The following is a 22,821-nucleotide window of genomic DNA, read 5'->3' on the forward strand; positions in this document are numbered from 1 at the left end:
CAGCCCAATCCAGCAAAGAGACATCCCCATCTAAAGAGACAGCCCCATCCAGCAAAGAGACATCCCCATCCAAAGAGACAGCCCAATCCAGCAGAGAGGCATCCCCATCCAGCAAAGAGACAGACCCATCCATAGAGACATCCCCATCCAGCAAATACACAGCCCAATCCAGAAAAGAGACAGCCCCATTCAGCAAAGACATCCCCATCCAGCAGAGACATCCCCATCCAGCAAAGAAACATCCCAATCCAGCAAGGAGACATCCCCATTGAGCAGAGACATCCCCATTCAGCAAAGAGACATCCCCATTCAGCAAAGAAACATCCCCATCCAGCAGAGACATCCCCATCCAGCAAAGAAACATCCCAATCCAGAAAAGAGACATCCCCATTCAAAGAGACATCCCCATTCAGCAAAGAAACATCCAAATCCAGCAAAGAGACAGCCCTATCCAGCAAAGAAACATCCCAATCCAGCAAAGAGATCCCCATTCAGCAGAGACATCCCCATTCAGCAAAGAGACATCCCCATTCAAAGAAACATCCCCATTCAGCAGACATCCCCATTCAGTAAAGACATCCCCATTCAGCAAAGAAACATCCCAATCCAGCAAAGAGACAGCCCCATTCAAAGAGACATCTTCATCCAGTAAAGAGACAGACCCATCCGGCAAAGAGACAGCTCAATCCAAAGAGACATCTCCATTCAGCAAAGAGACATCTCCATCCAGCAAAGAGATAGTCACAGCACACCTCCAAGCCCCGCTCAACCCACACAGCTTTTCCCACTTCAGCAGTGCCTGCCTCCCCTCTCCCCCAAGGCCCCCGATCTCAAAGCAAAAGAGACATCCCATCCAGCAAAGATGATGATATGATGATAAGATTTATTGTCATTGTAAAACAAAACACAATGAAAATACATTTCTACTCGACACATTATTCATACATCACAATTTTCAACCATGCATTTACCACATAGGATTTAATTATACAAAAAAGTGTATAATTTATATATATATGTGTGTCCCCATTTTATAAAAGTATAAAAAGTGCCCTCATATTAAAACAAAACTAACCAAGACAATAAAACTATGTAACCTCTTTCATTTCATTCCTGAATTGATAGCCTTAACAGCCCTGGGAAAGAAGCTCTCTTTAAATCTATTTTTCCTTAGGGTTATGACATTCTCATATAGCGAGGAGAGACATCCCCATCAAGCAAGAGATGGCCCAATCCAACAAAGAGACATCCCCATCCAATACAGAGACAGCCTAATCCAGCAAAGAGGCATCCCCATCCAATACAGAGACAGCCTAATCCAGCAAAGAGGCATCCCCATCCAGCAAAGAGACAGCCCAATCCAGCAAAGAGACATCCTCATCCAATAAAGAGACAGCCTAATCAGCAAAGAAAAAGCCCCATCCAGCAAAGAGACAGCCCCATTCAGCAAAGAGACATCCCTATCCAGAAAAGAGACAGCCCAATCCAGAAAAGAGACAGCACAAACCAGAAAAGAGTCATCCCCATCCAATAAAGACAGCCCAATCCAGTAAAGAGACATCCCCATTCAGCAAAGAGACATCTCTATGCAGCAAAAAGACATCCCCATATAGTGAAGAGACATCCTCATCCAGCAAAGACACAGCCCAATCCAGCAAAGAGACATCCCCATCCAGCAAAGAGACAGCCCCATTCAGCAAAGACAGACCAATCCAGAAAAGAGACATCACCATCCAGCAAAGAGAAATCCCCATCCAATAAAGAGGCAGCCCAATCCAGCAAAGATACATCACCATCAAGCAAAGAGACAGCCCCATTATTCAAAGAGACATCCAGCAAAGACACAGCCCAATCCAGAAAAGAGACAGCCCAACCCAAAGAGGCATCCCCATCCAATAAAGAGACAGCCCAATCCAGTAAAGAGACATCTCCATTCAAAGAGACATCTCCATCCAGCAAAGAGACATCCCCATATAGCAAAGAGACATCCCCATCCAAAGACACAGCCTAATCCAATAAAGACACAGCCCAATCCAGCAAAGGCACATCCCCATCCGATGAGACAGCCCTATTCATTAAATAGACATCCCCATCCAGCAATGACACAGCCCTATCCAGAAAAGAGACAGCCCCTTTCAGCAAATATACATCCCCATATAGCGAAGAGACAGCCTAATCCAGCAGAGACATCCCCATCCAAAGACACAGCCCAATCCAGAAAATAGACACCCCCAGTCAGCAAAGAGACACCCCCATCCAAAGACACAGCCCAATCCGGCAAAGAGATATCACCATCCAAAGAGACAGCCCCATTCAGCAAAGACACAGCCCTATTCAGCAAAGAGACATCCCCATCCAGCAAAAACACAGCCCCATTCAGCAAAGAGACATCCCCATCCAGCAAAGACACAGCCCAATCCAGCAAAGAGACATCCCCATCCAAAGAGGCAGCCCCATTCAATAAAGAGACATCCCCATCCAGCAAAGACACAGCCCAATCCAGCAAAGAGACATCCCCATCCAAAGACACAGCCCCATTCAAAGAGACATCCCCATCCAGCAAGGACACAGCCCAATCCAGAAAAGAGAGTCACAGCACACCTGCAAGCCCCGCTCAGCCCTCACAGATGATCCCACATCAGCAGTACCTACCTCTCCTCTCTCCCTTGCATTGCTCCTCCGAAGCCCCCTCGATCTCCTGCACTAGGTAAGCGCTCCAAAAAGGTCCCCCTCACCAAAGTCTTAGTTCTGTCCTCAGCAGCAGGACAGAAGGTGGAAGCCAGAGCACTAGCATGCGGTGGAGCAGGGAGGAGGAAGTTACATCCTCCTCCTTTGCCAGGGCCTGTGAATGCACACGATTGGCTGCTCGGACGCCAGGCAGTCCTAGCTACCAATAATTCTATCAGCGGCAGTCAGCAGGAGGCTGGGAGTCAGGAGCCAGCGCAGCGGGTGACACCAGCGGGAAACGGGACTAGTTGTCAGTGTAGGGGAGGAAAGGAGGAAAGGGGAGGTGCCAACTTGGGCCTGGGCATCCCAAGGACCCGGCCCCCTTGGGGCGCCTGGGCCCCCTACATCTGTATGGGCTGTACCCCCCTGATGGTGGCCCTGTTTATATAGAAAATGTTTCCTGAACTCAGAGCAGAAATATCAATCCCCCTTCCCCTAGTGTGACATGTACTGAAAGATAGTACTTAAATAAACATTTCCCGCACTTGGGTCAGGAACGCAGCTCCTTGCATGCGTGAGATCTTTGATGTCTTACAAGCGTCGATTTCAGAGGATAACATTTCCCGCACTCGGGACAGGAAAACGGCTTCTCCCCCGTGTGAGATCTCTGATGTGCAACAAGGTCGAATTTCAATCCAAAACATTTCCCGCACTCAGGACAGGAATACGGCTTCTCCCCTGTGTGAGATCTCTGATGTGAGACAAGTCCAGAATTCCCTGTAAAACATTTCCCGCACTCAGTACAGGAATACGGTTTTTCTCCTGTGTGAGATCTCTGATGTGTTACAAGTGCACATTTCCATCTAAAACATTTCCCGCACTCAGGGCAGGAATACGGCTTCACGCCTGTGTGAGATTTCTGATGTGCAACAAGTCCGGATTTCCATTCAAAATATTTCCCGCACTCAGCGCAGGAAAACGGCCTCTCCCCTGTGTGAGATCTTTGATGCGTGACAAGTGCAGCTTTCCACCTAAAACATTTCCCGCACTCAGGACAGGGATACGGCTTCTCCCCCGTGTGAGATCTTTCATGCTCAACAAGTGCGGATTTCCATGAAAAACCTTTCCCGCACTCAGGGCAGGAATATGGCCTCTCCCCCGTGTGAGACCTCTGATGTGTGACAAGTGCTGATTTCTTTAAAAAACATTTCCCGCACTCAGGACATGAATACTGCTTCTCCCCCGTGTGAGATCGTAAATGTGTGACAAGTGATGATTTTGCTGAATAACATTTCCCGCACTCAGGACAGGAGTGCGGTTTTTCCCCCGTGTGAGATCTCTGATGTGCGACAAGTTTTGATATCCGTGGATAACACTTCCCGCACTCAGAGCAGGAATACAGCTTCTCGCTTGCGTGAGATCTCTGATGCATGAGAAGATCTGATTTCCTTGGATAACATTTCTCACATTCGGGGCAGGAATACGGCCTCTCCTCTGTGTGACATTTCTGATGCTCAGAAAGATAAGATTTCTGTGAAAAACATTTCCCGCACTCAGTACAGGAATACGGCTTCTCCCCCGTGTGTGACCTAAGATGGCTGGCAATTTCTGATTTCCGTGAGTAACATTTCCCACACTCGGGGCAGGAATACGGCTTCTCCCGTGTGTGAGATCTTAGATGCCTGACAAGTTCTGAACACCATGCAAAACACTTCCCGCACGCAGGACAAGAAAACATATTTTGAAGGACTGGTCCGGCTCCGTCCCGCACAGTCTGAGGTTCCTCAGGATAAGAGGAATACGATGGTCCGGCACCGTCCCGCACAGTCTGAGGTTCCTCAGGATAAGAGGAATACGATGGTCCGGCACCGTCCCGCACAGTCTGAGGTTCCTCAGGATAAGAGGAATACGATGGTCCGGCTCCGTCCCGCACAGTCTGAGGTTCCTCAGGATAAGAGGAATACGATGGTCCGGCACCGTCCCTCACAGTCTGAGGTTCCTCAGGATAAGAGGAATACGATGGTCCGGCACCGTCCCTCACAGTCTGAAGTTCCTCAGGATAAGAGGAATACGATGGTCCGGCACCGTCCCTCACAGTCTGAGGTTCCTCAGGATAAGAGGAATACGATGGTCCGGCACCGTCCCTCACAGTCTGAGGTTCCTCAGGATAAGTGGAATACGATGGTCCGGCACCGTCCCTCACAGTCTGAGGTTCCTCAGGATAAGAGGAATACGATGGTCCGGCACCGTCCCTCACAGTCTGAAGTTCCTCAGGATAAGAGGAATACGATGGTCCGGCACCGTCCCTCACAGTCTGAGGTTCCTCAGGATAAGAGGAATACGATGGTCCGGCACCGTCCCTCACAGTCTGAGGCTCCTCGGGATAAGAGGAATACGATGGTCCGGCACCGTCCCGCACAGTCTGAGGTTCCTCGGGATAAGAGGAATACGATGGTCCGGCACCGTCCCTCACAGTCTGAGGTTCCTCAGGATAAGAGGAATACGATGGTCCGGCGCCGTCCCTCACAGTCTGAGGTTCCTCAGGATAAGAGGAATACGATGGTCCGGCACCGTCCCGCACAGTCTGAGGCTCCTCAGGATAAGAGGAATACGATGGTCCATCTACACTGTGTGGTGCCGGATGGACATTTGAGGTAGTCGGGTTTTCTCCTGGACTATACTGTGTGATGTCCTCATCTTCTACTTTACAGTCTGGAGACAAAGTGAGACAATCCTCTGAGGTTTTCCTCATCTCCCGTCCATCTACTAAAATAGAAATACAAAGATTATTACTAGACATGAGCAGATTGGTTCCCCTAAACCAGGACTCCGCCCACATCAGGCAGCTTTGTCTCTGAGGATCTTACAATTCCCCCCTCAAGGTAACTAGTAAATGGGTCCTCTGATCTCCTACCAGTTCATTTCTTTATTCATGGACCTTAGTCAGAGAGTGAGGAAACAACGAGAACTGTCTTTTATAGGAGTGACAGTGATGAGGGGATTATAGGACGAGTGTCCCCACCCCCTCTATCACTCATTGCCATCTTCCCAACACAAGAAGTCCTGCACTTCCTTATTTAGTCCATGATTTAGTCATGAATAACAGCGGGGCTGAGCCCCACCAGAGGTCAGAGAGTGAGGATGGGGGGAGAACAACCAAGATGAAGACTGGACTGATCCTGAAGACCACCATCATTGGGTTATTGACTCCTCCCTCATTATCACTTTCTGTTTAAGGTTCCAAAGTTGGAGGATGTTATCACATTATCAACGTGTAATAAGTGCCAATGCGTACAACTCTTACTGGCTTACACTGGTCTGGTGACACTGAACTGGGATGGCTAGTGGTTAAGGACACTGTAGCTGGCTGCACCACTGGTCTGGTGACACTGGGACTGGTGTGGCAGTGATCAGAAACATTGTTACTGGCTGCACTGGTCTAATGACCCTGGGACTGGCGTGGTAGCCATCAGAAACACTGTTACTGGCTGTACTGGTCTGGTGACAGTGGGACTGGTGTGGCAGTGATCAGAAACACTGTGACTGGCTGCACTGGTCTGGTGACACTGTGTAAAAAAAAAAAAAAAACACCATACCTGTGCAGATCACTGTGGAAACATTGTATTTCCTCTCACAGCCAATCAATGTGATCAGAAACAGAATGCCTTTGTTTACATATGTGGCCCCTGTGACTGGTCGCAGTGATCACATAGTATAGGGCCCATTTCCTTGGCCACGTACCCTGCTGTATCATCTGCTGTTCCGGAATCTCCGTAAATCCACTTTATATATATACAATTTTTGTAGCACAGAAAAGGGGTTTTGAAAGAAGATCTAATGTGCAGAACGGGGGGAGCACAGCTCGGGAAAGAGACCATTACCAGCTTATTGAAAACAAGAGGAAGTGTTCTGGCGCAAGATCAGTAGCTGTGTGTCCATAGAGGAAGTCCCATTTATAAAATGACACTTAGTTCATCTGATATATATCCTGGTGGACACAGGCGTCCTGTGGCCACCAGGAAGTGAAACCAGCGTGGAATGTAGGTGGACGTGACATCTTACCAGGAAGTGAAACTAGCGTGGAACACAGGCGGAAGTGACGTCACTTCCGCCTGCGTTCCACTTCCTGGTGGCCAAAGGACATCTATGGAGCCGAACATCGGATGATACATCCCGCGGACGCTGCCGCATCAATGGACTGACTGGGACACATCTCCCTTCCACTGACCCTCCATCTACTGAGCTGGATACTCACTTGCATTGTGTAGGTGCATTTTTAACCTACTATTAAATGGATTGCCATAAACTCTGCACTGAGCTGGTGCTTCCTCCTCTTCCCCTTTCTTATTACCAGCTTATTACAGGCTGATATCACTGCTCACTCTACTCTGGACCAATCAGTGAGCAGTATGGGTGGAGGAATATATTTAGTGTTAATGACCCACCTGTGCTGATCTCTGTAGGAGTGTCCTCCTCTATAAATGTCCCCGTTATTCCATTCTTCTCCATAGACTGCTGATCATCTCTCACATACCTCTCTTCTTCTGATTTAACCTCAACTTTTATATATATCAGATCTTCACCCTAAACCAAGAGGAGAAAAAAATACCATCAGTAAAATATATGCTCTACTGAGCTCTGTCAGACCACATAGAAAATATCATCATGTAGGGTCCACACATCGTTCCCACAAGTCGCTTTCATGTTCTATATATTCCGTCCTACCAACCTGATAATTTTGGGAATAGCTCTGTTCTTCCGGTGCGGAATCCCGGGAATACAGAGGACGGGGACCTCTCTCTGGTGGGTTCCTGGTATTAGGTGGCTCCATCATATCCTTGTGTCCTTCTGAAACCTCCTCCATCACTCCATACTCCTCATCCTCCTCTTTATACTCTTCTTTAAGATCAATATTATCATCCCCGAGGTTTCCACTCTGAATATATAATAAAACATTCATTGTAACAAACATGCTTGTGTATAAATCATAACTACCAATAATTGTCAATCATCTACCTGATGATGGTGAGGGATGATGTGATCTTCCTGTGTGGAATCCCGGGAATACAGAGGACGGGGACATCTCGCTGGTGGGTTCCTGGTATTTGGTGGCTCCATCACATCCTTGTGTCCTTCTGAAAACTCCTCCATCACTCCATACTCCTCATCCTCCTCTTTATACTCTTCTTTAAGATCAATATTATCATCCCCGAGGTTTCCACTCTGAATATATAATAAAACATTCATTGTAACAAACATGCTTGTGTATAAATCATAACTACCAATAATTGTCAATCATCTACCTGATGATGGTGAGGGATGATGTGATCTTCCTGTGTGGAATCCCGGGAATACAGAGGACGGGGACATCTCGCTGGTGGGTTCCTGGTATTTGGTGGCTCCATCACATCCTTGTGTCCTTCTGAAAACTCCTCCATCACTCCATACTCCTCATCCTCCTCTTTATACTCTTCTTTAAGATCAATATTATCATCCCCGAGGTTTCCACTCTGAATATATAATAAAACATTCATTGTAACAAACATGCTTGTGTATAAATCATAACTACCAATAATTGTCAATCATCTACCTGATGATGGTGAGGGATGATGTGATCTTCCTGTGTGGAATCCCGGGAATACAGAGGACGGGGACATCTCGCTGGTGGGTTCCTGGTATTACGTGGATCCATCATATCCTTGTGTCCTTCTGAAAACTCCATCACACCACACTCCTCTTTATACTCTTCCTTGACAATATTAGAATCCCAGAGGTTTCCACTCTGAATATATTAAAAACATTTAATGAAACAAACATACTTGCATATAAATCATGACTACCAATAATTGTTCCTCATCTACCTGATGATGGTGAGGGATGGTGTGACCTTCCAGTGTGGAATCCCGGGAATACAGAGGACGGGGACATCTCTCTGGTGGGTTCCTGTAGCTTGAGGACTCATCCAAGGTGTCCTGGTACAGATCTTTGTGTTCTTCCTCCATCACCACATCCTCATCATCCTCCTCTTTTATCTCTTCTTTAACCTCAACTTTAGAATCTCTCAGGTTTCCACTCTGAATATAGAATAAAAATGACATCAATAGTAACAATGCAGATAATGTACAGATCCTAATGATACTATCAGTGATTGTTCCTCATCTACCTGATGATGGTGGGGGATGGTGTGACCTTCCTGTGTGGAATCCCTGGAATACAGAGGACGGGGACATCTCTCTGGTGGGTTCCCATTACTGGATCCATCTGTAGGAAACACACACACTGACTGAATACATTGTTTCTATGTGTTTATCAGATGATGGGGGATCTAGGTGGACCCTCCGTACTGCTCTCTCCTTTACAATAAAGTCTCCTCTTACCCGGTGATGTGAGGGGCGGCTGATTGTCCATCATGACGTCCTTGTAGAGATCCTTGTGTCCTTCTAAATACTCCCACTCCTCCATGGAGAAATAGACAGTGACATCCTGACACCTTATAGGAACCTGACACACACAATGATACAGTCACCATCCAGACACATCCCTTGTGTTGAACCTTCACAGACATCAAAAATGGTTATTTTCCCCCTCATTATTCCTAAACTCATTAAATACAAACTAATATATTATCCACCTCTAAATTAAGCCTCATCCCATATTATCATATAATCCATTACAGCAAGGGACAATTAACTGTCCTGCAGACTTTAGGGGGGCCAGACTGTGTACAGTGGGAGTAAATAATGCAGGATCTTTAGGTATTAGGGGGGAGAAATAGTTGGTGTTGTTGGGAGGAATGGTCCTCCATGTTTGTTGTCAGTGGAAGGAATAGTTGCCTCGATGGCCAGATAAAGGCAAGCAAAGGGCTGCAGTTTGGAGACCACTGTTATAGACGGATGAGGTGAAAAGGTGACACATCCCCAATATGAAGAGAATGTTCCTACCCCCTAAGTGGGGGAATGTTCTGCCCCTGAAGGGGTTAATCTAGGTTTCCACACTATATATGTGTGTATCATCATCTGCTGGAGATAAAAGACATCACAGTGACTATGGAGGAAGAGGACGGACATGACGGGGGGTTACTGGGTGTAAATAGAAAATAAGATCTTATTACCTCCTCTGCTGCAACTTCCAGCAACGTCTCCTCTCTACTTCCTCCCGACTCACCCGGAACTTCTTTTTTATACCTGACATCATTTCCTGTCTGTAGCTGACATCACTTCCTGTTTTCCATAGAGACTTCCCATCTGGGTGGAAGTGAGGTCGCCACCTTGTGGAGTTCAAAAGAACTGCAGCCCTCGAGAAATGTAGTGTGAATGCGCTATAAGAAAACATTACAACAGGGAGCAGTAATAAAAACTCCACAGTGTTGTAAGCATCAAAGCCTGGGGTCTTCATCTACAGGAACTACAATTCCCATCATGCCTAGTCATGTCTGTGAATGTCAGAGCTTTACAATGCCTCATGGGACATGTAGTTCTGCAACAGCTAGAGGGCCGTAGTTTGAGGATCCCTGATCAAAGCATTGTATTGATTAGTAGTCTTTAAATAAAAAACATCCATGAAGAATTTGCTCATCTGTATATGGTTTACTGGTTAATATGTTGTATATCAGTTCACAGTTAAATACAGTTTCAATAATATTAAGTTATATCTCGGGCACATAGCCAAGGCGATGAGGAAACTCCTAACTATCACTGAAGGAAAAGAAAAAATACATTCTGGCATTTAAATGAATGTGAATGTCTTTATTCATTGTCCAAAATAGTCATGGAAGTAATCAACCAATTTTGGAGTAAGATTGTTTGACATGAGATGGGACCAGTACACAGTGTCTCAGAATAGAGAGTTGATGAAACAGTCAACATCGTCTGAGATGGGGAAGATGGAACACCTAACATCGTCTGAAATGGGGAAGATGGAACACTTAACATCGTCTGAGATGGGGAAGATGGCACGCTCAACATCGTCTGAGATGGGGAAGATGGCACACTCAGCATCATGTGAGATGGGGAAGATGGCACACTCAGCATCATGTGAAATGGGGAAGATGGCACGCTCCACATTGTCTGAGATGAGGAAGATGGAATATTCAACATCGTCTGAGATGGGGAAGATGGAACGCTCAACATTGGCTGAGATGGGGAAGATGGAACGCCCAACATCATCTGAGATGAGGAAGATGGAATATTCAACATCGTCTGAGATGGGGAAGATGGAATACTCAACATCGTCTGAGATGGGAAAGATGGAACACTCAACATCGTTTGAGATGGGGAAGATGGAACACTCAACATCATCTGAGATGGGGAAAATGGAACGCTCAACATCGCCTGAGATGGGGAAAATGGAACGCTCAACATCGCCTGAGATGGGGAAGATAGAACGCTCAACATCGCCTGAGATGGGGAAGATGGAACGCTCAACAGTGCCTGGATGGGGAAGATGGAATACTTGACATTGTCTGAGATGGGGAAGATGGAACACTCAACATTGTCTGAGATGGGGAGGATGGAACGCTCAAAATCATCTGAGATGGGGAAGAAATAACGCTTAACGTTGTCTGAGATGGGGAAGATGGAACGCTCAACATTGTCTTGAGATGGAAAAGATGGAACACTCAACATCGTCTGAGATGGGGAAGATGGAACGCTCAATGTCGCCCGAGATGGGGAACATGGAACACTCAACATCGTCTGAGATGGGGAACATGGACCACTCAACATCGTCTGAGATGGGGAGGATAGAACGCTAAAAATCGCCAGGGATGGGAAAGATGGAATACTCAATATTGTCTGAGATGGGGAAGATGGAACACTCGAAGTGGAGCAATCAGCATTTGTATTCTCAACTCCACCTTTTTGCAATGACAACGGGTCACCGGAAAAGAAAAACAATTTCATGATCATTACCCAACAGACTACCTTCTGAAACCCCTAATAGCTACCTACAGTGGAAGACTTGATGGACAACTTTTCTTTTTTCTCTTGTCACTCTTCTATGTATCACTATAGTGACCTTGAGCGGGCCAGCAATAAATTATAAGTATTAGGAATGAGCTGAAAGTTTGGGTCAAACTGGCTATTGAAGCATTCGTCCAAATGGCAGACTTTTGGCCCATTCCGCGGGAGCCGAACATCACATATTGTAGTGGTATATTTATGACAGCTTTCTATCTGTCGAATGGTTGCTAAGTAAGCGGTGGGAGCTTGCATCCTAACCAACCAGTGACAGCACCTGGTCCCATTCATTTACTGGCTGGGAATCCCTAAAAAGTAAACAAAGGGGCAAGGATAGCATCACATATGGACACATAGCCATATTTGGGCAATGGCATCACTCAGGAGACACCGCCCCTTTGTTTACTTTTAACGGGCTCCTGAATATGTCATTTATTGTGAGTGAGCAACAGGATTGGATCATGTCAGTGAGTTGGAGTTTTTTCTTTCGGGAGTCGTTCATTGTGATTTGTATGCATTGCTGGATGGTGAGATTGATGATGGATTTTTATAGTGGGGCTTTTTTGGACTTAAGGGCTTAAAAATGAAATGTTTTTATTTACTGATTATATTTTTTGTGCATGAGTAGGAGTAATATGTAACCCTTACTCATTGGGGGGGGGGGGGGGGTGGTACCTTAGGACCCAATTATTGTTAAAGGGGGCTTCGAGACTCCAATAAGTCACATAAATATATTCTTCGGGAGGAATATTCCAGAGTCCTATCTGTAACGAAGTATATCAGCCAAGTATTTGCTCACCAGCGAGAGGCCGAAGCAGAAACGCCAAGATACCTCCCCCACAGCGAGTGCGGGGGCAAACAGCAGGTGCACAAAACAGGAACACCACCCAAAGAACTGGAAAACGTTTTTTCCTTGCTTGACTGGTTTTCCGCGATGATTAGTTTTACAGTATACTGTTTGTACATTCTTTTTCCAGTTCTTCGGGTGGTGCTCCTGTTTGTGTACCTATTTACCCCCCATGTTCGCCGTGGAAGAGGTATGTTGGCGCTTCTGCCTAGACCTCTCTTAGACTCTGGTTCTCGCTGGTAAGCAAATACGTGGCATCCCCCTGTAATTGGCGTTATTGAATTGACCATGTATCATGGATTATATGTTATTAGTTGATTATTTGATATGCTTCGTTACAGATAGGACTCTGAAATATTCCTCCTGAAGAAGTGGAATTGTTTGCGAAACATGTGGAGGATAAATTGTACACCCCGAGGATTGCTGTCCAACACACCCTTCATTTTTGCTACTGTTTTTTATATTATGGTTTGCGTGATGACTTCACAGCAGGCTTTACCCTACATGTTTTGTTACCCTCCTGTATATTGTGGTTGCTATCAGTTGAGGCTTCGCTTGAGATTGAGGCTTGGTCTGTCCCCCAGGCACGAACCAGAAAGAGGCTTGGGTTCTACACAACTATGGAGTGCAATGGAATCCAAAGCGAGGTTTGGCTTCTCACTTCGTATATAAGCTGCGGTGGCCAAGCATGGTGTCCGTACCCTGGAAGAGGGTAATTTGTACACCACAAGGATTAATGTCCAACACACCCTTCGTTTTTTCTACTCCGAAGGTTGTTACATTATCAGCGTTATATGTTTTTTTATATTATGGTTTACATGATGACGTCACAGCAGGCTTTACCCTACGCGTGTCGTTACCCTCCTGTATATTGTGGTTGCTATCTTTCAGTTGAGGCTTCGCTTGAGATAAAGGCTTGGTCTGTCCCCCAGGCATGAACCCGAAAGAGGCTTGGGTTCTACACAGCTATGGAGTGCAATGAAATCCAAAGCGAGGCTTGGCTTCCCACTTCCTATATGAGCCACGGTGGCCCAGCATGGTGTCCATACCCTGGAAGAGGGTAAGTTGTACACTACGAGGATTAATGTTCATCACAGCCTTCGTTTTTTTATACTCTGAAGGGTTTTACGTTATCAGCGTTATTTATATTATGGTTTGTGCGATGACGTCACAGCAGGCTTTGCCCTACGTGTTTCGTTACCCCCCCTGTATATTTTAGTTGTTATCTATCAGTTGAGGCTTCACTTGAGATTGAGGCTTGGTTTGTCCCCCAGGCACAATCCAGAAAGAGGCTTGGGTTCTACACAGCTATGGAGTGCAATGGAATTCAAAGCGAGGCTTGGCTTCCCACTTCCTATATAAGCCACGGTGGACCAGCATGGGGTCCGTACCCTGGAGGAGAGTAAATTGTACACCATGAGGATTAATGTTCATCACAGCCTTAGTTTTTTCTACTCTGAAGGTTGTTACATTATCAGCATTATATGTTTAAACTCACTTTCTGTGAACATGAGATGAATGTAATTTTTTCCATGTATCTGGATATGTGGACTTTTAGATTCTGTACCAATAAAATATATATTTTTTAATTATGTTCCTTTATGTAGTCCTTGGGTACCAAGATAGTCCTTTTTCCCCTTTCTTCTGGGGACATCTGGGGGTTGTCTCCAGTTTTCTCAATTGCCTCTGTAGGAAGATGGTACTCCCCTTCTTTTTTCCTCATTTTGACTGGTTCCATGTATTAGAGGCCTATATTCTATATTGGAATGATATATGGGTCTAAGACACTGAGATTGAAGGATACTGCAGACACCCTTGAAGGTTTATGGGGATGATCATTGGCTCTGAAAAACCAATATGGCTCACTTGTACAGGTAGAAAATGGAAAAAAAAAATTATGAGACAAATCTGAAGGAAGACTTTTATTCATTTACAAAGAACATCATGATTTTAGGTAAAAAGATATACACTATATTGCCAAAAGTATTGGTACGCCTGCCTTTACACGAACTTGAACTTTAATGGCCTCCCAGTCTTAGTCCGTAGGTTTCAATACTTAGTTGGCTCCGCCCTTAACAGCTATAACTCTTCTGGGAAGGCTGTCTACAAGGTTTAGGAGGGTGTCTATGGGAATGTTTGACCATTCTTCCAGAAGAGCATTCGTGAGGTCAGGCACTGATCGTTGGACGAGAAGGCCTGGCTCACAGACTCCGCTCAAATTCATCCCAAAGGTGTTCTATCGGGTTGAGATCAGGACTCTGTGCAGGCCAGTCAAGTTCCTCCACCTCAAACTCGCTCATCCATGTCCTTATGGACCTTGCTTTGTGGACTGGTCAAAATCATTTGGTGGAGGGGGGCATTATAGTGTGGGGTTGTTTTTCAGGGGTTGGGCTTGGCCCCTTAGTTCCAGTAAAGGGAACTTGTAAGGCGTCAGCATACCAAGACATTTTGGACAATTTCATGCTCCCAACTTTGAGGGAACAGTTTGGGGACGGCCCCTTCCTGTTCCAACATGACTGCGCACCAGTGCACAAAGCAAGGTCCATAAAGTCATGATTGAGCGAGTATGGGGTGGAGGAACTTGACACTGTCCAAAATGTCTTGGTATGCTGACACCTTAAGTGTTCCCTTCACTGGAACTAAGGGGCCAAGCCCAACCCCTGGAAAAACAACCCCCACACCAAAATCCCCCCTCCACCAAATGATTTGGACCAGTGCACAAAGCAAGGTCCATAAAGACATGGATGAGCGAGTTTGGGGTGGAGGAACTTGACTGGTCCTGACCTCAACCCGATAGAACACCTTTGGGATGAATTAGAGCCGAGACTGTGAGCCAGGCCTTATCGTCCAGTCCTGACCACACAAATGCTCTTCTGGAAGAATGGTCAGACATTCCCATAGACACCCTCCTAAACCTTGTGGACGGCCTTCCCAGAAGAGTTGAAGCTGTTATAGCTGCAAAGGGCGGAGCCAACTTAATATTGAACCCTCCGGACTAAGACTGGGATGTCGTTAAAGTTCATGTGTGTGTAAAGGCAGGCGTCCCAATACTTTTGGTAATATAGTGCTTGTAAGGTACTCAGGACTTTATATTGTTTCCAGGGTAGTGTGGGTTCTCTGATGTTTGGTTCAGATTAGGGTTGGGCCGATACTAAGCATTTGCATGAGTATCAGTACACGTGAAAATGCTCTGATACAGATACTTTCAGGCTCGGTTCTTTCAGATGTCAGCGGGATTCCCCCCACTGACAGCTGAAATGTAAAAAAAAAAAAAAAATCTGGAAATGATCGGTTGTTAAGTAGCGGGGGCCACCGTGTCATTTACAACCGATGACCCATTCAGCTGTCAGCGGGGTCCCCCTGTTGACAGCTGAAATCTAAACAATGTCCCGGCAATTGGAGCCATGAAAAAAAAAAAAAATTAGCCGGCAATGTTTATCAACAACATTGCTCAGCCGCCGAAACAGAAAGATAAAAAGAAACGTTGTTTCTTTTTGTATCTTTCTGTTTATTCATTTACTGATCAAAAGGGATGAACTTCCATCTGCAGATGAAGTCAGTTTAAAGCCGGGGTTCCCAATACGGCTTTTCCCCCCCCGTGTGGCATTGATGATGTACTGTACCAACAGACAGGACTTCTCGAGAAAACTTTTCCCGCACTTGGGTCAGGAGTATATATACAGTATTTTTTTCCCACGGCGTGGGATCTCTGATGGTTAGGGAGATCTGATTTATGTAGAAAACATTTCCCGCACTCAGGTCAAGAATACGGCTTCTCCCCTCGTGTGAGATCTTTGATGTCTGACAAGATCTGATCTCCGTGCATAACATTTCCCGCACTCAGAACAGGAATACGGCTTCTCCCCCGTGTGAGATCTCTGATGTGTGACGAGTTCAGATTTCCTCGGGTAACATTTCCCGCACTTGAGGCAGGAAAATGGCTTCTCCCCAGTGTGACGATGCCGATGTATCAAATAAGAGGACTTCTCGCCAAAACATTTCCCGCACTCAGAACAGGAATACGGCTTCTCGCCCGTGTGAGATCTCTGATGTCTGACAAGTGTCGATTTAAAGGGAAAACGTTTCCCGCACTCAAGACAGAAGTACGGCTTCTCCCCTGTGTGAGACCTCTGATGTGTGACCAGTTCTGATTTCCACAGATAACATTTCCCGCACTCAGGACAGGAGTGAGGCTTCTCCCCCGTGTGAGATCTTTGGTGTCTGACAAGTTCTGTTTTTCGTAGATAACATTTTCCGCACTCAGAGCAGGAATAGGACTTCTCCCCCATGTGAGATATTTGATGTTGGACAAGTGCTGATTTCCGTGGATAACATTTCCCGCACTCAGGGCAGGAATACGGCTTGCTGCCCGAGTGGCATTTCAGATGCTCAGAAAGATGGGAGTTCTGTGAAAAACCTTTCCCGCACTCGGGGCAGGAATATGGCTTTTCACCCGTGTGGGATCTTAGATGTCTGGCAAGTGCAGATTGCCGTGGGTAACATTTTCCGCACTCAGGACAGGAATACGGCTTCTTGCCTGTGTGGGATCTCTGATGTATGACAAGTGTCGATTTCAGCGAATAACACTTCCCGCACTCCGGACAAGAGTAGGGCTTTTCCCCCGTGTGAGATCTTTGATGGTTGACAAGTGCTGATTTTTGCGAATAACATTTCCCGCACTCCGAGCAGGAATACGGCTTCTCCCCTGTGTGAGATCTTTGATGTTTGACAAGTTCTGATTTTTGTGGATAACATTTCCCGCACTCTGGGCAAGAATACTGTGTGTTGCTCGAGTGGCTTCTCTGGTGTACAGAAAGGCTAGTGTTCCGTGAAAAACATTTTCCACACTCGGTGCAGGAAAATGGTTTCTCACCCGTGTGAGACCTCTGATGCCTGACAAGAGCTGCTTTCAATGAAAAGCAATTCCCACACTCAGGACAGGAATATGGCTTCTCCCCCGTGTGAGACCTCCGATGTCTGACAAGTACTGATTTCTGCACGTAATATTTCCCGCACTCGGGGCAGGAATACGGCTTCTCCCCCGTGTGAGATCTTTTATGCTCTTTAAGTTTGTATTTAGAACGGAGACACTTCCCGCACTCAGGACAGGGAAACCTCTTATGTGTTGGAAGGACGGCACCGTCCCTCACAGTCCGAGGTTCCTCAGGATAAGAGGAATACGATGGTCCGGCACCGTCCCGCACAGTCTGAGGTTCCTCAGGATAAAAGGAATACGATGGTCCGGCACCGTCCCGCACAGTCTGAGGTTCCTCAGGATAAGATGAATACGATGGTCCGGCACCGTCCCTCACAGTCTGAGGTTCCTCAGGATAAGAGGAATACGATGGTCCGGCACCGTCCCTCACAGTCTGAGGTTCCTCAGGATAAGAGGAATACGATGGTCCGGCACCGTCCCGCACAGTCTGAGGTTCCTCAGGATAAGAGGAATACGATGGTCCGGCACCGTCCCTCACAGTCTGAGGTTCCTCAGGATAAGAGGAATACGATGGTCCATCTACACTGTGTGGTGCCGGATGGACATTTGAGGTAGTCGGGTTTTCTCCTGGACTATACTGTGTGATGTCCTCATCTTCTACTTTACAGTCTGGAGACAAAGTGAGACAATCCTCTGAGGTTTTCCTCATCTCCCGTCCATCTACTAAAATAGAAATACAAAGATTATTACTAGACATGAGCAGATTGGTTCCCCTAAACCAGGACTCCGCCCACATCAGGCAGCTTTGTCTTCGAGGATCTTACAATTCCCCCCTCAAGGTAACTAGTAAATGGGTCCTCTGATCTCCTACCAGTTCATTTCTTTATTCATGGACCTTAGTCAGAGAGTGAGGAAACAACGAGAACTGTCTTTTATAGGAGTGACAGTGATGAGGGGATTATAGGACGAGTGTCCCCACCCCCTCTATCACTCATTGCCATCTTCCCAACACAAGAAGTCCTGCACTTCCTTATTCAGTCCATGATTTAGTCATGAATAACATCGGGGCTGAGCCCCACCAGAGGTCAGAGAGTGAGGATGGGGGGAGAACAACCAAAATGAAGACTGGACTGATCCTGAAGACCACCATCATTGTGTTATTGACTCCTCCCTCATTATCACTTTCTGTTTAAGGGTCCAAATGTTTGATGTGATAAAACAATCCTTAAAATGTTATATTTAACAGGGGGCAGAGGGTAACTGAAGTGTGAGTGCAATGTATGCAACATACAACATAATATACAGAGAGAAGGGGTCAGGAGTATGTAACAAACAATAGAATGTAAAGCATGCAGGATTCAGGAGTTGGTAATATAGCACCCCAATGATTTTAGACCACAAGAAGGAGGAACATACCCCACCAGTCATTTGTGGTTTGTGGCAGTAAGAAAGTATTTTACTTTAGGGAGGTAAGATATTAGACAACCTAAAAAATGCAAACTCTGTTTTATATTATTTGTGCTTATATGATAAAAAGGGTGCAAACCGACATCTTCCTGCCACCCGAGTCCAGTCTAGGCATCTAAACTGTGTGAGGCACAGAGAAGGGGGTTATCTGAGGGGAAGAAGATCTAATATGCAGGACGACGGCCACAGTTTAGGAAGAAGAGCATTACCAGCATACTAAGACTGATATCATCATCCAGTCTTCTTTGGACCAATCAGTGAGCAGTATGGGTGGAGGAATGTATTTAGTGTTAATGACCCACCTGTGCTGATCTCTGTAGGAGTGTCCTCCTCTATAAATGTCCCCGTTATTCCATCCTCCTCCATAGACTGCTGATCATCCCTCACATACCTCTCTTCTTCTTCTGATTTAACCTCAAATTCTATATCGATTGGATCTCCACTCTAAACCAAGAAAAGGAGAGAGAATATCATCTGTAAGATATAAACTTTATATTGTGAGACCAAATAGAAAAAATAATCATATTGTAAGCTCCACACATTGTCTACATGAGTTACTTTTGTGTTCTGGATGCTCCTTCCCACCAACCTGATAAAGGTGTCCATAGCTATCACCTTCCTGTGTGGAATCCTGGGAATACAGAGGACGGGGACATCTCTCTGGTGGGTTTCTGTAGCTGGATGACTCCACCATGGTGTCCTGGTACAGATCTTTGTGTATTTCCTCCATCACTCCATCATAATCATCCTCCTCTTTTATCTCTTCTTTAATCTCAACTTTAGGATCTCTCAGGTTTCCACTCTGAATATATAATAAAAATGACATCAATGATAACAATGCAGATAATGTACAGATCCTAATGATACTATCAGTGATTGTTCCTCATCTACCTGATGATGGTGAGGGATGGTGTGACCTTCCTGTGTGGAATCCCGGGAATACAGAGGACGGGGACATCTCTCTGGTGGGTTCCTGGTATTAGGTGGCTCCATCATATCCTTGTGTCCTTCTGAAAGTTCCTCCATCACTCCATACTCCTCATCCTCCTCTTTATACTCTTCTTTAACAACAATATTGTAATTCTCAAGGTTTCCACTCTGAATTTATAATAAAACATTCATTGTAACAATCATGCTTGTGTATAAATCATAACTACCAATAATTGTTCCTCATCTACCTGATGATGGTGGGGGATGGTGTGACCTTCCTGTGTGGAATCCCGGGAATACAGAGGACGGGGACATCTCTCTGGTGGGTTTCTGTAGCTGGATGACTCCACCATGGTGTCCTGGTACAGATCTTTGTGTATTTCCTTCATCAATCCAACCTCATCATCCTCCACTTTTATCTCTTCTTTAACCTCAACTTTAGGATCTCTCAGGTTTCCACTCTGAATATAGAATAAAAATGACATCAATGGTAACAATGCAGATAATGTACAGATCCTAATGATACTATCAGTGATTGTTCCTCATCTACCTGATGATGGTGGGGGATGGTGTGACCTTCCTGTGTGGAATCCCGGGAATACAGAGGACGGGGACATCTCTCTGGTGGGTTCCCATTACTGGATCCATCTGTAGGAAACACACACACTGACTGAATACATTGTTTCTATGTGTTTATCAGATGATGGGGGATCTAGGTGGAGCCTCCGTACTGCTCTCTCCTTTACAATAAAGTCTCCTCTTACCCGGTGATGTGAGGGGCGGCTGATTGTCCATCATGACGTCCTTGTAGAGATCCTTGTGTCCTTCTAAATACTCCCACTCCTCCATGGAGAAATAGACAGTGACATCCTGACACCTTATAGGAACCTGACACACACAATGATACAGTCACCATCCAGACACATCCCTTGGGTTGAACCTTCACAGACTTCAGGAATAATTATAATCTCTCAATATATCTACATAAAGCTTATAAAATACAAATGTACAGTTTGTATTGTAAATCCACCTCTAAATAAAACCAACATCCTGTATTATAGTATCTGTTAATTTAGACCAATATGTCAAAATTGGTGGGAAAGGTGACACATCTCCAAAATGAGGAGAATGTTCCGGCCCTGTAAGTGGGGGAATGTTCTGACCACTGAAGTATGAAAATTTGAAGAAGGATGGAACTGTGGATGTGGTTTTTCATTCTGAAAATTCGTACACATCGTAATGAAAATCCATTTAAAGCGGGGTTCCACCCAAAAGTGGAACTTCCGCTCATCGGATTCTCCCCCCCCCTCCGGTGTCACAGTTGGCACCTTTCAGGGGGGAGGGGGGTGCAGATACCTGTATAATACAGGTATCTGCACCCACTTCCGGGACTAGACTCCCGCGGGAGTCACGCCCCCTCCCGCACTCCTCCGCTGTCTCCTGGGAAATGTTTGGGACTCCATTCCCATAGCAAGTCTGGACAAGTTTTGCTTTTCATCAAAATTCGCCATCTTCAGAGAGGAAAACCCTCAAGAGGAAAGAGGTGGGTCCTCTCCGGAGGGATGGACTGATGGAGACACATCTCCAAAATGAAGAAAATGTTTTGGCCCCGTAAGTCAGGGAATGTTCTGCCCCTGAAGGGGTTAATCTAGGTTTCCACACTATATATGTGTGTATCATCATCTGCTGGAGATAAAAGACATCACAGTGACTATGGAGGAAGAGGACGGACATGACGGGGGGTTACTGGGTGTAAATAGAAAATAGGATCTTATTACCTCCTCTGCTGAAACTTGAAGTGATGTCTCCTCTCTACTTCCTCCCGACTCACCTCTCACCCGGAACTTCCTATTTATACCTGACATCACTTCCTGTCTTCCATAGAGACTTCTTGTCTGGGCAGAAGTGAGATCACCACCTTATGGAGCTCAGAGGAACTGCAGCCTCAAGAAATGTCTCGTAGTCTGAACACGAATAAGACTCAGCCAGTCTCAGCCAATCCTCTCACCTTGGCCTGGCCTTCAGTAGCAGAAAGCCGCCCGAGATGGAGAATGTGGAGCACTTGGAGTGGAGACAAAAAAATAGCATCCATAATCTCAGCTCCTTCCCTCAGAATGTCAGTGGGTCACCAGAAAAGGAAACCCTTTCCATCATCCTGACCCTATAGACTACCTTTTGCCCCGTGAAACCCCTAACATTTGATTACAGGAGAAGACTTGATGGACCGTTTGGTCTTTTTCTTCTGTTTTTCCATTGTTGGTATGACTATGGAAATCCAGAGCTAAGAGAGGAAAAGAAATATGTGTAGGGGCAGTACGACTGGGTGAGAGGTGGAGCCATGCAAAGGAAGGTTAATTGGTTAGCCAGGAGGTTAAAGAAAGGACACATACCTAATTGGTCGGATGTGAGCTGGTTAGGAGGAGCTCCATAAGTGGTTGAAGTGATGAAAGTTTAGTTGGAGATTTTTGGACAACGAGGGAGCTTTCCTTCCACACTATTGTTTGATCTGGAATCCAGTCATAGCCATTGGTGTTCGAGGTTGGGTTTAATTTGGTGGAATTGTAAAACAGTTGGAGACTCATTTGCAGTATGGTGTCCTCTCTTCTGTGTGGTCAACTTGTAGTGACCAGGTAGGTATATGTAGGTGGGGCTTATGTGTGGCTATGGTGCAGAGGGATCTGGCAACACAAGTTTTCCCTTAAGCTTTTCTTTACTGTGCCGAGTAATCGGCAGTGGAAAATAAGGTTAAACATTCTTCCAAAAGTAACTAGACACTTCTCCACATCAAACATAAGGCAGTTTCAATAGTATAGTAGGCATTACAGAGCTTACGTTCGATAGGTTGCCCAAGGCTTGCTACCTTAAGCAGATTTGGTCATGGCCGATCACTGTGACCTGCTGAGAGGGATGCTAGACTGCCCAACTGGTGCGCATGCTCACACCAGACCGGTATGCTGGCTGCATTCAGAGAAGTTCCTTCTCTTGACAGGGTAAAAACCAGAGGTGTCGGGATGTCC

At 45.9% G+C, this 22,821-nt stretch overlaps 2 protein-coding genes across 2 annotated transcripts in view; both read right to left on the reverse strand.

The window, feature by feature from the left end:
• Window positions 1–7,246: 7,246 nt before the first annotated feature.
• The window catches only part of LOC141106813 (uncharacterized), a 40,090-nt gene continuing 24,515 nt past the window's right edge, over window positions 7,247–22,821 (reverse strand). The window contains exons 3-5 of the mRNA XM_073597740.1: window positions 8,529–8,741; window positions 8,395–8,449; window positions 7,247–7,251 (exon numbers count right to left, since the gene is read on the reverse strand). Coding sequence (XP_073453841.1) covers window positions 7,247–7,251; window positions 8,395–8,449; window positions 8,529–8,741 — 273 coding nt within the window. The remainder of the gene's footprint in view (window positions 7,252–8,394; window positions 8,450–8,528; window positions 8,742–22,821) is intronic.
• Window positions 15,480–22,821, reverse strand: part of LOC141104960 (uncharacterized) — a 28,409-nt gene continuing 21,067 nt past the window's right edge. The window contains 1 exon segment of the mRNA XM_073594771.1: window positions 15,480–17,586. Coding sequence (XP_073450872.1) covers window positions 16,227–17,586 — 1,360 coding nt within the window. The 3' untranslated portion in view covers window positions 15,480–16,226.

Source organism: Aquarana catesbeiana, linkage group LG08, assembly GCF_042186555.1.
Source record: "Aquarana catesbeiana isolate 2022-GZ linkage group LG08, ASM4218655v1, whole genome shotgun sequence".
NCBI classification, from domain to species: Eukaryota; Metazoa; Chordata; class Amphibia; order Anura; family Ranidae; genus Aquarana; species Aquarana catesbeiana.